This window comes from Myxocyprinus asiaticus, chromosome 34 (genome assembly GCF_019703515.2).
Source record: "Myxocyprinus asiaticus isolate MX2 ecotype Aquarium Trade chromosome 34, UBuf_Myxa_2, whole genome shotgun sequence".
NCBI lineage: Eukaryota > Metazoa > Chordata > Actinopteri > Cypriniformes > Catostomidae > Myxocyprinus > Myxocyprinus asiaticus.
In genome coordinates, this window is record NC_059377.1 from 19,100,741 (window position 1) to 19,121,729 (window position 20,989).

The 20,989-nt window shown below is 44.1% G+C and overlaps 1 protein-coding gene across 1 annotated transcript in view; it reads left to right on the top strand.

The window, feature by feature from the left end:
- Window positions 1-20,989, top strand: part of LOC127425502 (gamma-aminobutyric acid type B receptor subunit 2-like) — a 370,336-nt gene that overhangs the window by 228,901 nt on the left and 120,446 nt on the right. The window contains exons 5-8 of the mRNA XM_051671571.1: window positions 1,481-1,546; window positions 1,654-1,842; window positions 2,330-2,572; window positions 19,736-19,796. Of these exons, the coding sequence (XP_051527531.1) occupies window positions 1,481-1,546; window positions 1,654-1,842; window positions 2,330-2,572; window positions 19,736-19,796 (559 nt within the window). The remainder of the gene's footprint in view (window positions 1-1,480; window positions 1,547-1,653; window positions 1,843-2,329; window positions 2,573-19,735; window positions 19,797-20,989) is intronic.

The window sequence follows — 20,989 nt, forward strand, 5'->3', positions numbered from 1 at the left end:
TTTGTGATAGAAGACGACGCCTCAACCACCGGCGTCGGGGCCATCCTACCTCAGCAGCAGGGAAACCATCCTAAACTCCATCCATGTGCCTTCTTCTCCCAAAAACTATCCCCCGCAGAGCAGAACTATGACATTGGGAACAGAGAACTACTTGCCATTAAACTAGTGCTAGAGGAGTGGTACCATTGGCACAAAGGGGAACATCTCCCCTTCCAAGTCTTAACTGATCACTGCAACCTTGAATATCTCTGGGAAGCTTGGCGGTTAAACCCTCGCCAGGCCAGGTGGGCTTTATTCTTCACCTATTTCCAGTTTACCATCACCTATCATCCAGGGTCAAAGAATTCCAAGGCAGATGCTCTCTCCCACCTCTATTCTCCAGAAACTCCCAACTCCAGTCCCTAAACCATCCTTCCTCCATCCATCATAATCATCCCTCCTAGGGGTATCAGTTAGTATCTCCTCAGGGTACCACCCTCAAACTAACGGGCAGACGGAACGTAAGATCCAGGAGATAGGCTGCTTCCTGAGAACTTACTGCCACAGCCATCAGACCAGTTGGCCGAGTATGCCCAGTGCGTACTCAGCTTCCAACCTCCTCAATTCCCTTGGTCTGGGGAAGCATCCGATGTCCCCGCAATCAACCGCTGGTTCCAGACTGTCACACTTCCACCTGACTCTCTCTCTCTCCTATTCACCGTTCACTATCCCCAGACTTCCAATCACCTCCACCTATAATCAATCATGCGCCACATTAAGGACTGCATATACTGTATACTCACCTCAGCCCAGTATTCATTGTCTAGTCTAATTAAGAACTTTACAGACTGCACTACTCAGTGTTGTGTTGTTTACTTACCCTCATAGCATGTGTCTTCATCGTCCTTCTTCTCTGCCTTTGTTCATCAGTGCGCATATAATCTGCTGCAAGTTGCATCCTTGTCAACTGTCAACAAGTCTTCATCCAGTTAAGTTTGCTACCTGTAGTACTTAGCAGTGTTAATAAAGTGCCTGTGTTTGGGTACATCCTCAGTTCTGGTGTGTCTGTGTCATTAAAGTCTTGTCATAGAATGATACTATAATTCAACCTCATGTTGTTCTAAACCGGTATGACTTTCTTCTGTGAAACACAGAAAAGGGACAATTGCTCAAAGAGACAATGGTGATAATTTATAGATTGCCCTTTGTGGGATTTAAACCCACAGCCTTGTGGTTACCAGCCCAGATCTCTGACAATATACTGTATATTCCATAATTATATCTATTATTAAGTTGTACTCAACTGGTAGAGCATGGCGCTAGCAACACCAAGATCATGGGTTTGATTCCCAGGGAACACACAAACTGATAAAAATGTATACCCTGAATACACTGTAAGTCGCTTTGGATAAAAGTGTCTGCCAAAAATGCATAAAATGTTAATGTATTATTCCCTAACCATTAACTACCTCTTTAATTCTGTTTTTGTCACTCTCTGTAGGATAATGATGTTCGGATCATCATCGGCCAATTTGACGAGAACCTGGCCTCCAAAGTCTTCTGCTGTGTAAGTCAGCCAGCATTTAAAGGACAGTACAGTCAATACAGCTTGAACTATGGTTCTTCTGCAGATGGTAAAATGTCGGTTGAGTCCATGATTTATGTGTGTTCCAGGCCTATAACCTGAACATGTATGGCAGTAAGTACCAGTGGATCATCCCAGGCTGGTACCAGGGGAACTGGTGGGAGCAGGCGAACTCCACCAACTGCACCACAAAAAAGCTGCTGACAGCCATGGAGGGTTACATCAGCGTGGACTTTGAACCTCTCAGTGCCAAACTAATTAAAGGAATATCAGGAAGGGTAAGTGTCTGCAATGCTGTGTGATATCAGAACGTACAAATGAAATTGTTGATATCCGGCAGACAATAATTCTCACCATGTGCAAGAGAAAATATGAGACATTGCCAGTTTAAATGTTTTCTCAATGGAAGCTTTCCTAAGCTGCTTATAGTAACTCTGTTTGAAGGACCAGTTTAGACCACCAGGAAATTTCCATGATGGGCCAAGCATTGACTTTCTGATGAAGCTGTTTGACCAAGGTAGTCCTGCTGGTTAAGCTAGTTGAAAAGCCTGGGGGTACACCAGTACACCTGCTTCCATGGGGCCAGCATCCAAAACACAACATGTACCTACTGGTCTTTTCAGCTGGGAACTTCTGTTGCATCTAACAAAAAAATACCAGACTTACTGTCTTGCTACCCTTTATTGTATGAATTTACGAATGTGCTATTCAAAACCCACACTAACATATTTGTAAAACAGCACTGTTGTATCTGTCTGTCTTCAGACACCACAAGAGTATGAGAGAGAGTACAACCGGGAGCGAGAGCAGAAAGGGGTGGAGGCCAGCAAGTTCCACGGTTTTGCCTACGATGGCATCTGGGTTATAGCAAAGACCCTCACCCGCGTCATGGAGCTCCTAAGACACAAGGAGAGGCATGACACGTACCACAACTTCACAGTGGATGACCGTGAGGTGGGCAGGATGGTTCTGGACGTCATGAACGAGACTAACTTCTTTGGAGTGACGGTAAGTTTGCGCTTGGTGTTTGTGTTAATAGATGTTCAATGAATCTAGTTTAAACAAAAACATTCATGCACATACATTTTCAGGAAAAAGTATGTGAACCTTTTGGATTTACCTGGAGTCAGGAGTAGTGTTGGGCAGAGTATAATTTAAAGTAGCAGCCCAACTAACTTAAATACATTTTTCAGTTGCATGACTGTAGCTGAGCTGTTTTTAAAATAGAGTAGCTTTTCAACTAGCAGGCTTCTTTTTCCAGCAAGGAGTGGTGTAGCATTACAAAATGTTACATCGTGCATGCAGTCACCTGAGTGTACAGAGACACTTATCAAATATACTCTCCTAGAATTATTTTCTAAAGTAGTAGTGGGAATTATTGCAGCATGTTTTTTAATGGTTTGTTTTAGCAAATTGGTTCATTCAGCCTGTTCATTTCAATGAACTGTTTCAAAAAATAGATCCTGTCATTACTTAAAATCACTGGTGCGTTTTTGGGCTGCCACTTGCAATTTTTCACACTCAAATTTAAAGGCTTACCATTTACACATATTGTGGACTAATTGCATAAAATTGGTCTCATTTTTCACAAAACCCCCAAAATAAAAAAACAAGACTCCAATTATTAATTAAAAAATATTGTTTACAATCTTATGATGAACAGAAATAAAAAAAAAAATTTTTTTTTTGTTTGTTGATGTCCTAACTTTGTAAGCATGCAATTCTGTTTCTGTTCCCTCTATCTCCCTTTAAAAAGTCTTATTTTATTCCATTAGATGGCAGCAAGTACTAGAAAAAGAAATTTCCTCTATTATCTTCCATCACAATGTGCAAATTTGAAATGTAGGTGGCGCTCTAGCACATTTCAGCCCTCAGAGATGTGCTCATCCATAGACATTCAGTCTAATTTTCAGTTCAGGCACCACCCCCATTGTTTCATTGAATATCTCGGACTCTGAATGGACTAAGAGCTCAGTCTAGGTGTTATTAGAAAGCTGAGATAATATATTTTTCCAGTGATTTGTTTAGCATGTTTTTCCTGCTAGACTGCATATTTTGTTCTGGACATTTTATACCATTGGATTATTCACCCAAGCAAGTTCACAGACAAGCAATAAATGGCTTATTTTCTTTAGAAAATATAATGTAAAACCCCATTCATGAGAATGAGAACTTTCATTTGATATTTGACTTGTCCATTTAAGTGCTATGTGAAAAACTTTTATATTAATATTTCTACCACATTACCTCTATGTAGCGCTTATTTGCGATGCAGATTTTTTTCAGCCCTTATTTTGTTAATTTATGTATTGGTGGTATTCTATGAAAAATTGAGATTTTAATCTTTCAAATTATACCGCATATGCCTGAATTACGTATCCAGGGACTTTAATGCTTTAATCTTATTTTGTGATATAGCGCCCCCCTATGGACTAGCCGGCGGGTCCATAGATTTTAAGGGGTTTTAAGTGTGTATATATACAATATATATATTGTGGTACATATGTATACTGTATACAGTATATACAGTATGTATATAGGGGGTTAAATAACAGTTTCAAAGTAGCTTACCCTGCACTGATTCATAATATTTTGTGTTTGAAATTCATTTGTTCCCTATCTGTCACTCACTCGACATTGTGTCGATGTAGTGACACTAGGGGTCACTCTTGGGAGCCCCAAACACCTCTGCTTTTTGAAAAAAGGCCAATTGGAATTGGTGAGTGGAATTTGCATGCCACCCCCCTGGACATACGGGTATAAAAGGAGCTGGTATGCAACCACTCATTCAGATTTTCTCTTCGGAGCCGAGCGGTTGCATTCAGTGCACTGAATTCAATTTCTCCTTACCGTTCACCTCAAACTGCTGGATTTACGGCGTATTTCAGCGGCTTCTCCCCCTCTGCACCCATGAAGTGCAGAGAACACCCCTGGGCACTTCGGCAGAACAAAACAAAAGAGTATATTCTAAAAGAGTATATTTTCAATTCTAAAAGAGCGGCACACATGGAACGTTTTTTTAAAGATGACTTTCTGTTTGTGTGTTATTCCTGGTTACGGTCGTTATCTCTCCACTTCTGATGGCCACGATCGCTGTCTTACGTTTCTGGGCGCTGCCCACTCGGAGACATCGTTCGTGGATGGGTCTTGTCCTCATTGCGAGAACTTGACCATGGCAATGTTGCGGTCGCGGCTTGCCTTCGTAAGAAAGCAAGCCACCCCAGCGGCTCCCCGCCTCGGTCCTTCTACTTACGGGTATGAGGCTGTGTCGGTTAGCACTGGGGGCGATTTGGGGACTTCAATGGGAGCACCTCCACCGGGTAACCCCCCACAGACCTCACATTCCTCAGCATGCTCGCATGCCCCGGTCGGGCTCTCGGATGAGACCGCCGGCTCATCTCAGGGCAAGTTCGACCTCTTATTCGGAGCCCGGGAAGATGATGAGATATCGAGCGCAGCATCGGAGAGCAGGCTTGTCCAGTCTGATGCAGAGGCTTCGGCTGGGCTTCCTCATTTGGGTATGGTCGCCCAGTCTCAGGCCGACACGGAGATGATGGACATGCTTTCCTGGGCAGCCGCGAGCGTCGGGCTAGAGTGGAACCCTCCACTCTCCCCTGAACCCTCGCGGCTCGATGATTGGTTCCTGGACCCAGAGCGCTGCTCATGGCTGTGCCCCGCCCCGGTCCCTTTCTTCCCAGAAGTGCATGAGGAGCTGACAAGTTCGTGGGGGGCACCTTTTACTACCCAATCCCGATCTTTCAGCTCCCCCGCTCTCACTACCCTCGATGGTGGGGCGGCCAAGGGGTATTCGGTGATCCCTCAGGTGGATAAGGTACTCGCGGTGCACTTGTGCCCGCAGAGCGCTGCTACCTGGTACGGGCGCCCGAAGCTCCCGTCCAGGGCCAGAAACTTTTTCAGAGGCTCCTGGGGCATATGGCATCCTCAGCGCTGGCTACACCTCTCGGGTTGATACATATGAGACCGCTTCAGCACTGGCTTCAGACTCGAGTCCCGAGATGGGCATGGCGCTGCGGGACACATCGCGTGGTCATCACGGCAATATGTCACCCCCTCTTCAGCCCTTGGACCGACCTTGCATTTCTACGGGCAGGGGTTCCCCTAGAGCAGGTCTCCAGGCGCGTCGTGGTTATGACAGCACCTCCAAGACGGGCTGGGGTGCCGTATGCAATGGGCACACAGCCGCCATTTCCTGGACTGGCCCGCGGCTGCATTGGCACATCAACTGCCTCGAGTTGTTGGCAGTACTGCTCGCCCTGCGGAGGTTCCGGCTGTTGATTCAGGGCAAGCACATGTTGGTCCAGACGGACAATACGGCGATGGTAGTGTACATCAACCGTCAAGGCAGTCTGTGCTCCCGTTGCATGTGACAGCCGGACGCACTGTCACGACAGGCTACGCTCAGGGGAGGGTGGAGACTCCACCCCCAGGTGGTCCAGCTGATTTGGAGTCAATTCGGTCGAGCACAGGTAGACCTGTTTGCTTCCTGGGAATCATCCCACTGCCCGCTTTGGTACGCCCTGACCGAGGCACCACTCAATGTAGACGCATTGACACACAGCTGGCCCCCGGGATTACGCAAATATGCATTTCCCCCAGTGAGCCTACTTGCACAGGCCCAGTGCAAGGTCAGGGAGGATGAGAAGCAGGTCGTCCTAGTAGCACCCTACTGGCCCACCCAGACGTGGTTCTCGGACCTCACGCTCCTCGTGACAGCCCCCCCCCCCCCCCGGCGAATTCCTTTGAGGAAGGACCTTCTTTCTCAGGGACGGGGTACCATCTGGCACCCGCAACCAGACCTCTGGAATCTCCACGTCTGGCCCTTGGATGGGACATGGAAGACTTAAGTGGCCTACCACCTGTGGTGGTAGACATGATCACTCAGGCTAGGGCTCCCTCTACGAGGTGCCTGTATGCTTTGAAGTGGCGTCTGTTTGCTAAGTGGTGTTTTTCCCAATGCTAAGACCCCCAGAGATGCGCATTCGGATCGGTGCTTTCTTTCCTGAAGGAGAGGCTGGAGGGGCGGCTGTCCCCCTCCACCTTGAAGGTGTATGTGGCCATTTATGCCATTTCAGCACATCACGATGCAGTGGATGGTAAGTATTTGGGGAAGCACGACTTGATCATCAGGTTCCTGAGAGGCTCTAGGAGGTTGAATCCCTCCAGACTGCACCTCATCCCCTCGTGGGACCTCTCTGTAGTCCTTCGGGGTCTATGGAGAGCTCCCTTTGAGCCCCTGGAGTCAGTTGAGCTTAAGGCACTCTCTTTGAAGACTGCCCTCCTGACTGCGCTCACTTCCATCAAGAGGGTAGGAGACCTGCAGGCGTTCTCTGTCAGCGAATCATGCCTGGAGTTCGGTCCGGGTTACTCTCACGTGATCCTGAGACCCTGACTGGGCTATGTGCCCAAGGTTCCCACGACCCCTTTTAGGGATCAGGTGGTGAACCTGCAAGCGCTGCACCAGGAGGAGGCAGACCGAGCCTTGGCGTTACTGTGTCCAGTGCGTGCTTTACGCATCTATTTGGATCGCACGCAGAGCTTTAGAAGCTCCAAGCAGCTCTTTGTCTGGTTTGGTGGACAGCGGAAAAGAAGCACTGTCTTCAAACAGAGGATCGCCCACTGGGTCGTTGACACCATCGTGATGGCATATCAAGCTCAGGATGTGCCGCCCCACGTGGGGTTACGAGCCCACTCTACTAGGAGTGTGGCGGCCTCCTGGGCCCTGACCAGTGGCGCCTCTTTGGCAGGCATCTGCAGAGCAGTGGGCTGGGCAACATCCAACACCTTTGCGAGGTTCTACAATCTCTGGGTTGAGCCGGTCTTGTCCCGTGTATTGTCAGGTACGAGCAGGTAAGTTCCAGGACAGCTGGCCATGTGTACCGCTTGTGCATAGCACCTTTTCCCTCGCTTGAGGTGAAGACGTGCGCTTTTGACTCCTAGTCGTGTTCACAAGCTGTGTTCACAAGCTGTGATCCCTGGATGACTTTCCCCCCTTAGCCCTGTGGCAGATGAGTTTGCGGAGAAACTCGCTGCCAGCCCAGTACGTGTGCTAATTAGGCCTGTACTGGGGTAGGTGCTTCACATGTGCTGGTTCCCCGTAGGTGACCCCATGTGCTATCTTCCGCTAAATTGTTTCCTGTCTGTAAACTTCCCGTTGGGAGTGACCCCCCCCCCCCCCCCCCCCCAACATAGACATTTATGGCCCCCTGTCGGTTAACAAATTCCACTCTTTTTGGGGAGAAAAAAGAGGAAAAGAGGCCACGGCTGGGCTAGCCTGTCCCTATTTGTTGGGCAGTCGATTTGTTCCCGAAGGACTGTTCAAGTGTTGGGGGAGGTTATGTGATGGCCTGGTGCGCTGGCTACAAGGCACACAGCGGTCTGCCTGTCTCGCACCGCCAGTCCACATAACACAGTTCAGCTAGTTGTGCCGTTTTGTATAGGGACCCCTAGTGTCACTACATCGACACAATGTCGAGTGAGTGACAGATAGGGAATGTCCTGGTTACTTTCATAACCTCCGTTCCCTGATGGAGGGAACGAGACGTTGTGTCCCTCTTGCCACAACACTGAACTACCCACTAAAATGGCTGGGACCTTGTCTCAGCTCCTCAGCACAAAACCTGAATGAGTGGTTGCATACCAGCTCCTTTTATACCCGTATGTCCAGGGGAGTGGCATGCAAATTCCATTCCCCAGTTCCCATTGGTCTTTTTTCAAAAAGCAGAGGTGTTTGGAGCTCCCAAGAGTGACCCCTAGTGTCACAACATTGACACAATGTCTCGTTCCCTCCATCAGGGAACGGAGGTTACGAAAGTAACCAGGACGTTACCTCACACAAATAGCACACTTCCACATTTCAATCAATAAGATGAGATTAGAGGTGTTGGTCGGACCTGCCCTATAAAAATCACTTGCAAAGTTTGATTTTGCTTTTCACAAGAAGATTTGCCAGATGTAACTGTGACATTGTGGATTTGTGTGGGGAAGAACAACACTTACAATCCAAGACACATCTGGAATGCTATTTCAGCATTAACATACTTCAAATTTATGAAATATGTGATCTCTTAAGGGCCAAATGCAGTATCTAAAAGGCTTCCTGACAGTCCTATAAGCTGTACCACTAAAAGCGACAGGCGGAACAAGTGTCTAAAAAGATCTATGCATGTCATCTTACATTGAGCTGTTAAGTGACATTTCCTAAAGCTAAAGTATTGTTAAGGCCATTTCATGATTGCCAAGTCAGAACAGAGGCAATGTCAATGTGAATGGGAGAGATTTTACTGCTGCAAATTGCCTGTGACTGGGAAGACTGGGAAAACGTTTGGAAACGCAACTTGAGATTTGAGGCCAGTTACTGTAACATGAAATGTATTTTAAACACAGAATGAGAAGCAGATAAGGGGAGGATATATTTGGTATGCAAGGAGTGTCCTGTCTGCAGACATAACTTAATGTGTGTATCTCTCTGTGCATGTTTGTTTATAAGATAACACTGCTGCTGGCTGCCAAAAGAGAGAATCATAGATTGCAAAAAGAAAGCTAGTTAGCAAATCTAAAGTCATGCAGTGAAGCTGATCTGAACTTTCTTTGTAAAAAGAAAATGAGAAAGAGATTTCATATTGCTGTAAATGTTGTTGGTTTAGAAAAAGAGTAGGGGTTAATGGGCATTGTGGGTTTGAGTATGTCCTCCAGCCCTCCATCTTGAGTTTTTATCCAGTGGTTATCTCTCATTTTTGATGTGTACAGAGTATGCTTTATGGTCGCCCAGGCTGGCAGCAAACAGTGCATGTGCCGCAAGACCTGTAGAAGCTTAATGGAGAAGAAGGAAAAACAAACAACACACAAAAAGGAGAAAATTATGCTCGAATACCATTTGTAAAGGGACAGTTCACCCAAAATTTTAATTCTGTCATTTACTCATCTTCATGTTATTACTTGTTGGCTTACTTTCTTCTGTGGAACACAAATGGAGAAATTATGAAGAATGTACTGGTTTGCACTTGAATGGAGCTTCAAAAAGGATGCAAAAGTATCCTAAAATTGGTCTTGGTCAATATGTCTTCTGAAGTCAAACAATAGCTTTGTGTGTGGAGCAGATTTATTTTATGAGAGTCCATTAGAGAAGTACCAATATCCTATTTGTAAACAAATCGTTCAGACCAGTTTTGTGATATGAAAGAACATAATCGTTTTGAAGAGATCTGATTTAAAAGAATGATTAGTTTGTGAATCGACTTCTTTTCTCATACTGATGTCCGGTTTGTGAACGAATCATTCAAACCAGCTTTGTGAAATGGATAAACTGGTAAATGAGTAAATAATGACAGATTTTGTGTGAACTATTCCTTTAAAAGAGGTTGCTTGGTGTTTACCAAATCATACGTATAGGTTGGTGTTTATTTAGTGTTGGGTTCGAGTCCTCAAGGGTGCAAAAACCCCTTAAGAAAAACCTTCGAGTAAATACACTTACGATTATAACAAAGGGTTTTCTAAACATTAGAGTTTCTTGCAACTGGGCTTTGGTCTTTAACCAATCAAGTTCGAGTCCATAACAGCCGAGGCTGAGTTGAGTCTGGAAAGTGAATCTATTTATGAAACTAAATTCAAATTGCAACTGTAAACTCAACACTTTGTATCAATATTTTTTAGCTTGTTTTAACTTTTACAACTAAGAAAAATAATGTGTCAATATCAGGGGCGCAACTATCCATTTATGTACATAGTATATAGTACCCCAACTTTAGTTTTAGTGCCTAAACAGACTGGATATGGAATTTCACAATTTGAGTTCCTGATGTTTACAGTAACCTTTTCGCATCAAAGCCGAATAACTGCAGAGAATCTTCTAGAACACAGTCTCTCAAAACTAGATGATTTGCAATTTAACTACAACATATTTATTTAGTGGTCCCTCAAGGGCCAGGTTTGTCTCCTGCTGATGGCTGGCTCTGTGGCCGACAGAACGAACTGTTCTAGCTTCTCCGTAAGACTTTGAGTCCTCTGAGTGGAGCTATCGATTGAGTGCCAGCATGCCCTGGGAAGTTAAACATTAGCTTAGAGAAGTCTCCATGGATCATTCTGAGTGAGAGGTGGAGGTGCGCTATGCTCATTTGTATAGAAGAGTGTTCGCAACTTTGGGCCTGTGGCATTAGTTTCTAAAAGCAAATACAGAAATTACGTTTTACATTATTTACTTGTTTATCCCTTTAAGATCGGCCCGCCAAGAAAAAAAATATTTATCAAAATGCTAATAACTACAGTCTTGACCAACATTAAAAAGGTATAATTTTAAAGCTTAGAAGCTGTACTTTCAATGCATGTAGGCATTATGAATGTCACATATTCCCTGTTTTTTTTTTTGTACTGACTTATGTTGAAATTCTTGTTTAGTTTCCATGTTTCTGTTTCCTGTTAGTTTGTAGTCCTTTTGTAGTTTCATTTTATGATTTGTTTTCCCCGATTGTTTCCACAGGTGTTCCTCTTTCCCTTGTTTGCCCCTGTGTATTTAAGCCCTTGTTTTCCCTGTTTCCTTTGTCAGTCTTTTCATGTATTACTCTTTACGTTTGTTCCCTGTGTTTTGTTACTTTATGTTCTGAGTTACCTGGTTTAATTTTGTTTTATTACAGATGCTGCATTTAGATCCTCCATTCTCTCCTGACTCGTTACAGAAAGACTGACTCCTCCGAAATGGATCTAGCAGCGTTCTTTATCCAGTTGAGCCAAGCGAACTTACCAATTAGGGAATACTCTCATCTGTTTAGCACTGTCACCAGATACACGGAATTTACCGATTCCCACCTGAAATCGCTGTATCAGATTGGACTCATAGCTCACAAGTGGAGGGAATTGCCGCAGACCGGAGATTATACGTGGGAGGAATATGTGGAGTTAATATTAGAGACATTCGCTTCAGAGGATCCTCCTCTCTCAATCCCGGTTCCGGTTTCTGAGTCTTCCACGCCTGAGTCCGCTCCACTCCATGTCACAGCAATACCTCAGCCTGCTTCATACCATGTCACAGTCAAACCTCAGCCTGCTCCATGCCATGTCACAGCTATGCCTGAGTCTGCTCCATGCCATGTCACAGCTATGCCCTAGTCTGCTCCACGCCATGTCACAGCTACGCCCTAGCCTGCTCCATGCCTTGTCACAGCTACTCCTGAGTCTGCTCCACACCATGTCACCACCAAGTTTAAGTCTACTCCACGCCATGTCACAGTCAAGCCTCCCGGGGCCCTTGTTTCCAAGTTAAATTATCCACCACTTATGTCGGTGCATAGGGTCACGAAGACCCTTCCTCACAGCTTGTCAGTACTCACGCCTGCCACAGCCAACGAGCCAATGCCCACGCCTTCCATGGCCAACGAGCCAATGCCCACGCCTGCCACGGCCAACGAGCCAACGCCCACGCCTGCCACGCCCAACGAGCCAACACCCACACCTGCCACGGCCAACGAGCCAATGCCCACTCCTGCCACGGCCAACGAGCCAATGCCCATACCTGCCACGGCCAGCGAGCTGGAAGTCTCGTCCATCCCAGAGCCAGCATTGCCAGCCTCGTCCGTACCAGAGCCTGCGTTGCCAGCCTCGTCCGTCCCAGAGTCTGTGTTGCCAACTTCGGCCATCCAGAGGAGGAGGAAGAGAAGAAATGTTTCTGTTCCCAAGTCCCTTCCCATGTACACGACCACAGAGGTCGTTTCCAAGTCTCTGCCCATGTTCACGACCACGGAGGTCATTTCCCATTCATCCAGGACTCTTTGTCTCGAGCCTCCCATTGCTCCGCCTTCCATGGCTTCGCCCCTCGAGCCTCCCATGGCTCCGCCCCAGAGTCTTCCACGGCTCCGCCCACTCCCCCAGAGACTATTCCTCCAGCGGCTCCGCCCGCTCCCCAGAGACTCCTCTTACAGCGGCTCTGCCACCTGACCCAGTCCCTGTTCTGCGGCCACCTTCCAGGCCTCCTGACCCTGTCTCGGCCCTGCGGCCACCTCCCAGGCCTCCTGACCCTGTCTCTGCCCTGCGGCCGCCTCCCAGGCCTCCTGACCCTGTCTCTGCCCTGCGGCTGCCTCCCAGGACTCCTGACCCTGTCTCAGTCCTGCGGCCGCCTCCCAGGACTCCTGACCCTGTCCCCACCTTGAGGTCATCTCCTTGGTCTCCTGGCCGTCCGCCTGATCTGTTCTGGTCTCCTGGCTGTCTGTCTGATCTGCTCTGGTCTCCCTGGTCTTCTGGCTGTCCGCCTGATCTGCTCTGGTCTCCTTGGTCTCCTGGCCGTCCGCCTGATCTGCTCTGGTCTCTCTGGTCTCCTGGCTGTCCGCCTGATCTGCTCTGGTCTCCTTGGTCTCCTGGCCGTCCGCCTGATCTGCTCTGGTCTCTCTGGTCTCCTGGCTGTCCGCCTGATCTGCTCTTGTCTTCTTGGTCTCCTGGCCGTCCGCCTGATCTGCTCTGGTCTCCCTGGTCTCCTGGCCGTCCACTTGATCTGCTCTTGTCTGCTTGGTCTCCTGGCCGTCCGCCTGATCTGTTCTGGTCTCCCTGGTCTCCTGGCCGTCCACCTGATCTGCTCTGGTCTCTCTGGTCTCCTGGCCGTCCACCTGATCTGCTCTGGTCTCCTGGCTGTCTGCCTGATCTGCTCTGGTCTCCCTGTTCTCCTGGCTGTCCGCCTGATCTGCTCTGGTCTCCTTGGTCTCCTGGCCATCCGCCTGATCTGCTCTGGTCTCCTTGGTCTCCTGGCCGTCCACCTGATCTGCTCTGGTCTCCCTGGTCTCCTGGCCTTCCGCCTGACCTGCTCTGGTCTCCTTGGTCTCCTGGCCGTCCGCCTGATCTGCTCTGGTCTCCCTGGTCTCCTGGCCATCCGCCTGATCTGCTCTTGTCTCCTTGGTCTCCTGGCCGTCCGCCTGATCTGCTCTTGTCTCCTTGGTCTCCTGGCCGTCCGCCTGATCTGCTCTGGTCTCCCTGGTCTCCTGGCCGTCCACCTGATCTGCTCTGGTCTCCTGGCTGTCCGCCTGATCTGCTCTGGTCTCCTGGCCGTCCGCCTGATCTGCTCTGGTCTCCCTGGTCTCCTGGCCGTCCACTTGATCTGCTCTTGTCTGCTTGGTCTCCTGGCCGTCCGCCTGATCTGTTCTGGTCTCCCTGGTCTCCTGGCCGTCCACCTGATCTGCTCTGGTCTCTCTGGTCTCCTGGCCGTCCACCTGATCTGCTCTGGTCTCCCTGGTCTCCTGGCCACCCGCCTGATCTGCTCTGGTCTACATGGTCCTCCAAGCCTGCAGTGTCACCCTGGCTCTCCATCCCTCTGGCTCCACCTTGGTTTGAACCCTCCCCGACTATGCCTTGTTCCTCTGCTCCCCTTGCCCCTTGTGCCCCCTTGAACTACCTGTTTTCCCCCACACCCCATGGACAATTTGTTTTTGTTTTTCAGTTTTTTTGGAGCGTCTGGAATCCGCTCCTTAAAAGGGGGGCTCTTTCACATATTCCCTGTTTTTTGTATTGACTTATGTTGAAATTCTTGTTTAGTTCCCATGTTTCTGTTTCCTGTTAGTTTGTAGTCCTTTTGTAGTTTCATTTTATGATTTGTTTTCCCCTGATTGTTTCCACAGGTGTCCCTCGTTTCCTTGTTTGCCCCTGTGCATTTAAGCCCTTGTTTTCCCTGTTTCCTTTGTCAGTGTTTTCATGTATTACTCTGTACGTTTGTTCCCTGTGTTTTGTTTCTTTATGTTCTGAGTTACCTGGTTTATTTTTGTTTTATTAAAGACGCTGCATTTAAATCCTCCATTCTCTCCTGACTTGTTACAATGAACCAGAACTGAACAAGTGCTTTGAAATTTGCAGACAAATCAGAAGTGTCACATTTTGATAATTTATTAATAAATTTTCTCTGAATATATTATTGTATTGTAAAACATCAAACTGAACAAATAGCCATGCATCATATGTCATTGGAAAGCTCTCAAAGAGTAGAATACAACCAGCCTATTTGTTTTTCTCAAATACTTTTCTAAAATATAGCAAATAATAGCTAAGTATTTGTCCTGTTAAAACGAGCCCACACACAACATAAACAGATGCATAGATCATTAGATCAAGCATAGATCATGCACACAGCACAAAATGTGCTATCTGGCTAAAAAAAGGTTAGCTTTCCTGGTTCAGATGACTTAATCGGAAAAGATGTAGCACAGTGGTTCTAGTACCAGTGGTATGCGGCGTGCCCTCAGGTGGTATGCAGCATGACCCAGGATATTTACATAAAAAAATACAAATATAAATTTTATTCAAATGTTTCACATGTTTTATTTCTAATGTATGATTACAATTGTAATATATCTTTATGATAGACCACCTTTTTCTTTTTTTACATCGGCAGTGCAGGATGTGAATAGGGTAGTTCTTGTTGTGCGCGGCTATGCTGATGTCTCTGTGCGCACACCAATATTATTCCCATGCAGAAAACAGAACAGCAAAAACTGATGTGATTGAGGCAAGATGTCATTCTGTTTATTTTACACATTCTCAGACTTCCTTAAAGTCTATGATCTTAAATAGTGCTTTTGACACAAAGACACTGGGTTGTAATTGGCTGTATTTTGTTTTTGATTTCACTGGAAGATTGCTCGGATGAGGGACAGAGAAATGGAGTGTGTGTCTGAAATCTGTGCACAAGGCAAATGACGAACATTGCCGCTATGTCACCTATGGCCGAGTCCGCCTATGACTGGAGGGAAGGAAAATACTTATATTGACAAGTTTTAAAGTTAACGACTGGTAAGGGCATGATTCAGAGTAAAATTATCCTCAGATAGCTTACTGCAGCCACTGTTTTCATAGATCACATGCACATTATCACATATTTTTAAGGGTGATGCTAGCTGTATAATTTTAGGGGGGCTGAGATGAAAAACAGGGTCTAGCAATACTTAAGCTCCAAATTTCTAAATATATGTAGTAGTTTGTTTGAACTGGATTGCAAAACTTCTGAATGTTAATATTGTATGTTTGATTTTAGAAACACACTCTTGCTGATTGTGTAAACTATAGGAATATTGATATTAATGAAATATGGTATTTTGTATGTTGTTCACAATCCTTAAGACTACGCAAAACATTTACATCTGCCGAATGCTGAAAAAATATTTGAGTGAACATTGATGGTGACTCTGTGGTACTTGAATGTTCTGATTTGATCAAAGGTGGTACTTGGCCTAAAAAGTTTGAGAAGCACTGTTGTAGTACATTGTCCAGCATCATGGAATGCTAAACCAATTGTATTAGGATTCAGATTGCCCCAACCAGAAGAGGAAGTCTTCCAAATATGGGCAGAGAGGATTTACTGTAATTACATATGGCAACCAGGAAATGACACCAAGTACATGACACAGACTCAATGATGGCTCATATGACACAGAATGGAACTGAATAAGATCTCGTTACTCATGCTTGCATGCTTTGGAGAGAGAGCATACCTTTAGTCATTGTTGTATTTGCATGTGTAATTAGATCATATGTACAGTTATTATGTTTTATTTGTTTGGAGAGACTTTTGGACAGTTGGAGATGTTTTTGGACACTAGAATAAATTATATTTGTAATGCTATAACTTTTGATTGCTCTGTCATATCAACACAAAGTTTTACTTAGTTATGGTTGACATGGTTGGGAACAAAACAAAAATAGTTTTTTGGAACTACCTTATTTACACCCTGATATATATAATGTCTAATCAGAAAAATAAGAAAAATGTTCATTTTTGGCTCACGTTTTTTTTTTTTTTTTTTTCAGCAGTTTCTTAGGCTGAGAATCAGTGTTTTCTAGCTGTGATGCTTTGCCGCTGAAAAAGAAAATATATTTTACCCAAATTGAATGTGATTTATTTAAAAGATCATGTACCACAAAATAATGGTTTGACAGAAGATCTTTCTATTGTGTTGTTTTTTGCTGGCAACACACATAAAAACAAAGACACAGCACAAACAGTGTGGTCCGATTTATGAACAAACTACAGAGGCTGTGTTTCAAACAGAATTTTGTATTCTGAAGCATACCAAAATTTTTATTCCTTCATAAACTATTTCTTTAAAAGAGGTTGCTAGGCACATGACTTATGTACAGAATTCTGTTGGAAACACTGCCTCTGTAGTTTTATATTGTCTCATACACTGAGTGATTGCACCATCAATAGACTGTTACTATTGGTACATCTTTGTATACATTTGGGATATTTCAGTGCTAAACTATCTGCACTATTATCTTTAGCTTTATGTTTGGTCTGACAGTGCCATTATCATTTGCTTGCATCACCTTCATCACCTCCACCCACAACCCCTCTTTTGCAGACCTGAGGGTGCCTTTTACACCTGCGTGACCTCAACAAAGCCCCCATGTGCCCTTATTGTTCACACCTCTATACAGACTCACACACACACAGTGATAAAGGTTCCATCAACATGTTTGAGCCAGTCCCAACAACCCACACCTGCAGTTCAGCCATAAGTCTATTTTCAGCCTATGGAGGTGGAGGGCTGTTCTAATATTATAAAACTCAGATTAAAAAGACAGTTTGAGCGGTGATGCATTTGAGCTTAACGTGATTTACACATTTCTATTAACTAATCATTTAGTTCCTAATTTTAGGGCTAGAGTTAGGGCTGTGATTGGTTGATAGGTTGATAATATTGTTCTTGGTTAGGTAAGTCTTCCTTGTTAGGTATTTAGAATTTTTTTTTTTTTTACATTCAATAAAAGCAAGTTGTCTATTATTTTAAACATACAGTACTGTGCAAAAGTCTTAGGCACATAAGATGTTTCACAAAAGCATTTGTATCTTCAGCTTTAGTGTGTCAATAGGAAATATAAATGTTAGACTCCCAAACATTACTTTTGCAAATAAAAAGATTATAACAGAAGAACAGGTAGCCCTGCAACAGATGTCATGGCCCCCACAAAGCCCCCCACTAAACATTGTGTCAGTCTGAGATTACATAAAGAGACAGAATCAATTGAGACTAAATATATAGAAGAACTGTGGCGAATTCTCCAAGAAGCTTGGAACATCCTGTCTGCCAACAACCAAGAAAAACTGTGTCCAGGTGTACCTAGGAGAATTGGTGCTGTTTTAAAGGCAAAGGTGGTCACACCGAATATTGCTTTAGCTTTTATTTTAAGTTTACTGGACTTTGTATGACATTTAGTGATAAATGAAAACTATTTATGTCATTATTTTTGAAGATATCCTCACTATGCAACATTTTTCACAAGTGCCTAAAACTTTTGCACAGTACTGTATTTTATCAATAATTTTCAGTATGTAATGCATTGTAAGTAAATTAAGCTGTCTTGCTTTTTCCACTATCGTGGATTTTTTTTTTTTTTTACCAAACTCATCACAGGGAATTGTGGGATTGCCTTGGCAGAGGATGCATATGATTCTGCCTTAGGGAGGCATCTTAATTAAGTCACCTACCTTTTGGAACAGCCTTCTTGTCAGGAGTGCACCTGTGATGCCTTGGGAGGCAGCTCAAAAGGTTTTGGAACAGAGCTTATGTGTTGGGGAACATAAGATTTATAACCATAACCATATTATTCCTCTTCCCCCCTTCAAGAGGACAATATCCCCTTGTTAGACTGTTACTGCATTTAAGAGTCTTGTTCTGACTTGTCTGGTGATACAAAAGACAAAATAAAAATAAAAACATCCTGCTTATAAATCTTAGTTACTGTATGTCTTTGAAGCTGTTTAACATGTATTATGTATGTGTACATTTTACTTTGGATTTCAGAGGTTTCATTTGAATGCAGTTCTTCTAACATAGTAAAAATGATAATATGTGTTGTGAAAGCAAGCATTTATCCAGCACACCCACGTCAGAGCATCTAAACAAAGCATTGTAACACACTGGTACTACTGCTTCCTGTCTACACTTCAAAGACAGACATTTTTAGAGATTTGATCGGTTCTTAGTTGCCTCCATGGTTTTAATGGGCTTCTAATTTTTGCCATGGTAAAGCAGTTTGCCTCTCACCTGGTATTTTATTGGGGCGATTTATCCTAAATCCTTCTAAATGGCTCATTAGGCAGCCCTGGGGGCAGACAGACAAGCAAACTGCAATAAACTAGATAACATTTTGATTCAATGATGTAGCTTTTATTAACTTTTTATGTTAAAGTGCTGTATACCTGTCTGTTCTTTGATCAACTATTCAAACATCTGCAATGTTTGATGAGGCCTTATACCATATTTGAATTAATGATTTTATGGAAAACCTCACTTCCTCTGCTAATTATTGTATTTTGTAACTGGGGGAAAAGCTTTGATTAATTATACTATATATATATATATATATATATATATATATATATATATATATATATATATATATATATATATATATATTTTTTTTTTTTTTTTTTTTATTTATTTATTTTTTTTCTCAGTTTAGAAGATGCATTTCATCCGAAGCCTCTTACAGCGCACTTATTGCCATCTAGGTTATAGGTTAGGACTAAGGTAGTCCGGACTTGCAGTTTTTGCCTGGTGAATAAAAACATTGGCAAAAATAGATCCCCTAGACTTGCACTGAAGCCATATTTAAGTTCCTGAATATCATAGAGAATTGGAGGTCAGGAAGCAACACCCTAGCGATACCCTAGTAACCACACAGCAATGCCCTGGCAACCACCCACAATATCCTAGCATTGTGATGCTGAGTTTTGCACAGACCACTCACATTTACTTTGAAAAATATAAAGACTATTCGTGAACCAGGAAGGCATCCATGGCCTCCTCAGCTGGCACAATCGGATTTCCTCTCTGACCTCCATGTGCTCCTTTCATTAAGCAGATCAATTTTGGTGATATTAATTATGTTTGCCTCAAGAAAGAGATCAATTCACAGATATTTAATCTAATAAATGGGCTGAAAAACAAGCACTGAGCCAGACTTCAAGGTATACACTGCAATTTGATGCTGTGCCAAGAGTGAAGGATATGGCAACAAGATGAAAAATCGATTACTGCAAGATGTACTGTATCTGTCCAACTTACAATAAATGGCATGTTATTAATCCTCTAAAGTCTAAACTGTGGAATCTAGACATCTGCACACTGACAGTTTAACATGTTATAAGCAGTTCTTTTGAGTGTTGTTTTGTGTATGTTTTTGCAGGGTCAGGTGATGTTTAGGAATGGGGAACGGATGGGGACTATAAAATTCACCCAGTTTCAAGGTATGTGCATTAGATGGTCTTTTTTCCTTTTAATAGGAAATGCTGGATGAAGTTCAGGTTTTTAAGCCAATGTAGATCATTCTCAATCTTAAATTAAGGTATAGGGATTGTTCACCCAAAAAGGAAAATTCTGTCATCAGTTATTCACCCCTCATGTCAATCCAAACCTGTTTGAAATTTTTCTTCCGTGAAACATTATAGGAGAAGTTTAGCGAGAATGTCAGAGTTGCCTTATTCCATTTAATTACCAGTGAATAACAACTGAAATTATTGCTTGCACATTGTATACAGTAAATAACTGCTTTTGTGTTCCAGGGAAGAAATAAAGTCATATAAGTTATAAATTATATGACGATACGAGGGTGAGAAAATTATGAAAGAATTTTCATTTTGGGTGAACTATTCCATGAAATGAACATCTCAATCCGTGAAAGTCATTTCGCAGGATACATACACAGTCCATTTGACCAGTGCTTGTGCTATACATCACGTAGATAGCCTGCATACACAGTGCCAGCGTTGGTGCCATCCTGTAGTTTAATGGGGTCAGAGAATTCCCTTGCTTGGGCCATGATGTGATTAATCGTATGTGTGTGCGTACGTTTCCTGAGGGCCAGGGAGATTAACTCTGGTTTGTGGGATTTAATCTCAGAGCAGGGGATTCCTCCCTCACACCCCAGCATCGCTTCAGGCCAGCGTTCCCACCCTCTTCAGTCTTATCTGCTTCGGTACAGAGGTTTCCCCCTGTAGTGTGTTACATCACCACTTCAGACTGCAGTTGTGAGCAGGCCTTAGGAACAGAGAGCTGTTTGGCTGAGGGGTGATCTGTCTGTCAATGTGAAGGCAACTGGCAATCAGGGATAAATAATGAAAAAAGAAGGAGGACCTGTTATCAACAGTGCACCAAGGTTATTATCGTAAACTAAAATGAAAACGAAGACTAAAACCAAATGTAAAAAAAAAAAACCTGATGTAACCTGAAATAAATAAATAAAAAATAACATAATTGAAAAAACTGAAACTAAACTAAAATAAAAATCCATGGCTCTCAAACTAATTGAAATAAAATAAAAATAATCTTGAATAAGGTTTAGTTTTAGTTTTTGTTGCGGTGCCTTTAACCTTAAACCCCACCATTACCGTAACGTGAAGATGCCACTAGACAGTGATAATAGACGGCCTAATACCTCATT